The sequence below is a fragment of the Meriones unguiculatus genome, chromosome 9, assembly GCF_030254825.1.
Source record: "Meriones unguiculatus strain TT.TT164.6M chromosome 9, Bangor_MerUng_6.1, whole genome shotgun sequence".
NCBI classification, from domain to species: Eukaryota; Metazoa; Chordata; class Mammalia; order Rodentia; family Muridae; genus Meriones; species Meriones unguiculatus.
Window position 1 is genome coordinate 55,725,338 of NC_083357.1, and position 2,481 is coordinate 55,727,818.

General features: G+C 42.3%; 1 gene segment (V, D, J or C); it reads right to left on the reverse strand.

Annotated features, from left to right (window-relative positions):
* Positions 1-1,144: 1,144 nt before the first annotated feature.
* Positions 1,145-1,714, reverse strand: LOC132656325 (T cell receptor alpha variable 22-like). The segment is given in 2 exon segments: positions 1,145-1,491; positions 1,663-1,714. Coding segments are annotated over 2 exon segments (399 nt in total).
* Between the last annotated feature and the right edge of the window lie 767 nt (positions 1,715-2,481).

The window sequence follows — 2,481 nt, forward strand, 5'->3', positions numbered from 1 at the left end:
AACCCTCTGAGATGAATTAATTCTTCCTGTAAATGCTCTCACTTGAGTGACACCACTTCTAGACATGCTGAAGTAAATCTTCCTGGCAATTGGGAAATATTATCTGGGAAGCTGGGCAATCTATGCTGTAAGCAAGCGTAGGTGCAAAGGGGATGAATCACAAGATGGTCAGTTAATTTTGTGAAGCTTAGAAAGAAAATGTTTTAGCCTGTCCAGTGGCTGCTGTAACCACTCAGCTGCTGTATCAAAATGTCAATGGACAGACATTACATGGATGAATGACGTGGCTACTTTCTAGTTCTATGCAGAAACAAGTGACAGGCCACAGTTTTCCAGCTGTGGAATATAATCTGTCCACTCTTGGAGAAAAAGAGTTGTTTGGTTCACATTTAAATATAAATAATATAAATGTAAACATATATAAAATGAGTTAGTCCCCTATTGTATGGTAGTTAGGAAGTTTTCAGTTTTGTGGGATTTTTTTTTTCTTTTTGAAAACAGTGTTTTAATGAGAAATTTTGTCTCTATACCTTGCAGATATATAAATATATCAGAAGAAACAACTGCTGTAATATTGTTTGACAGACTACAAAACTATCTATTCAGTCATTTATCTTTTGGCTTTTATAGTTTTTGATGTGAAATATTGGTTTCACATTTCATAATTAAATGTATAACACTTTTAAAAATATCAAGATATTGTTGAAATGATGTCTGGATTTAATAATGAGATTTGTTTGTCTTGAGTTTCTTCAACTTAATTTATTAGGTTTTCGAAATTTATCCTTTCTTTAACTTCATATTTAGCCAATTAGCTAAAAGTGTGGTCAGGTGCTCTCTGAACAAAGGATGAAAACAGTTGCTCTCAGTTTCCGATTTTGAGAAATGGTCCAAACAATTCTGGATTGTGTAAGAGGGGTTTTATTTTATGGCATTAGCATAAGCATTTGATAAATTAAATGTGTATTTTAATATTGTGATCTGATATTTCTTAGCATTTAACATTCTAGAAGTCAGTGTCAGGTCAGTCTGAATTTAAGTGTGAACTTCTTGAGGTATTTTTATGTCTCCTCACACTTCCTTTGTAATTGGTGGAGATCTGATAAAGCCACAGCTGTGCAAAGCCTCCTGCAGTCTCCTTGTGTCAGGGGCTGGAGCTGCACACCCCGCTGCAGTTTGGGGCCAGGCTGCAAGCTTGCTGGGAGCACTGTGCCTCAGCAGCACAGAGGTAGGTGCCTGAGTCCTCCAGTTGGGTGTCCCTGATGTGCAGGGCGCTGTAGCTCTCCTTAGAATGAAATGTTGACTTTAACCTCCCATTCTCCTTTGTTCCTGCAGCCACGTAAAGCAGACTGATGAGGCTGCCCTGGGGATTCTGTCTGAACCACTGCACACCCCTCATGGTGGTGGAAAAGTTGCATCTCAGAGCAGAACTGGTTCCCTCCTGGAGACTCAGGACTGAAGGACTCTGCTCCACCTCAGCTCCTCTCACACCTGCTTGGAAATAGAAAAACAAATGAGAATCAGACAAAGGTTTTCACCCACACCTGTCAGATATCCCAGGAGACTCCCATGAGGATGAATGCACAGGAGCTGTGTGTTGGCTTTCTCCCACTCCACCATTTCTGGAGAATGCCTAAAGCAACTTAGCTGAGCCCAACTCACAGCAAATCTGCACCCACAGAATCCCCAGCACAGCTCCCAGGTTCCTCTCCATGGCCCCTGTCCAGTTGCTGGGATTCTTCTCTCCAGGTCTGATGGGGTCGAGTCTTATGCACAGACACACTATGCTTACAGAGGATAGGTTCTCAGAATCATTGAGCTTCCTCCTTCATCTGAACAGGAAACCCCGCCCACCTCTGTGTCATGATATTGCACTCCAACCACCTCCATGTCCTGATTGCGAACTGTACTTGCTTTAGGACTGTGCAGGAAATACCAGTCACAGTAGGGTCCAGGACACTGTATTTTCTTTGTAGCCCATCACGTAAGGGAGTCTGGGGAAATGTGTGAAGAAGTGGGGGTGGGGTGCATGAATGCAGAATGAGGGGGGAAAACTAGTGACTCCCATAGGATAAGCTGAGCCTTGCAGAACCTTTGCACGGCTTTTTGTTGTTCTTTAAATAGATCTATAGACAATTGGGATCCACTGACCAGGTTCTAGATATTTGTGCTTTTCCGTAAGAACAACTGGGAGCTAAAGATCCACATGAACTCCACACCATCACTCCTGCTCTTTGCGTTGCGGATGTTATGCCCTGATGTCCTCTCAGCTCTTCAACCTTCTAGAAAACTTAAGAAAAGCCTATTTCCAGGACACCTGCAGGGCCGCCTAGTGTACTGACACCACAGACAACAAGAGTGACTTCAGGCCATCTCCACAAGCCTCATTAAACCAGCCTTATTCATTCCATCAGTTCTAGTGATCAATTCCTATAAATTACAAAGAAATGCAGATGGTCAGAAAACATTAGTGCCTAGATA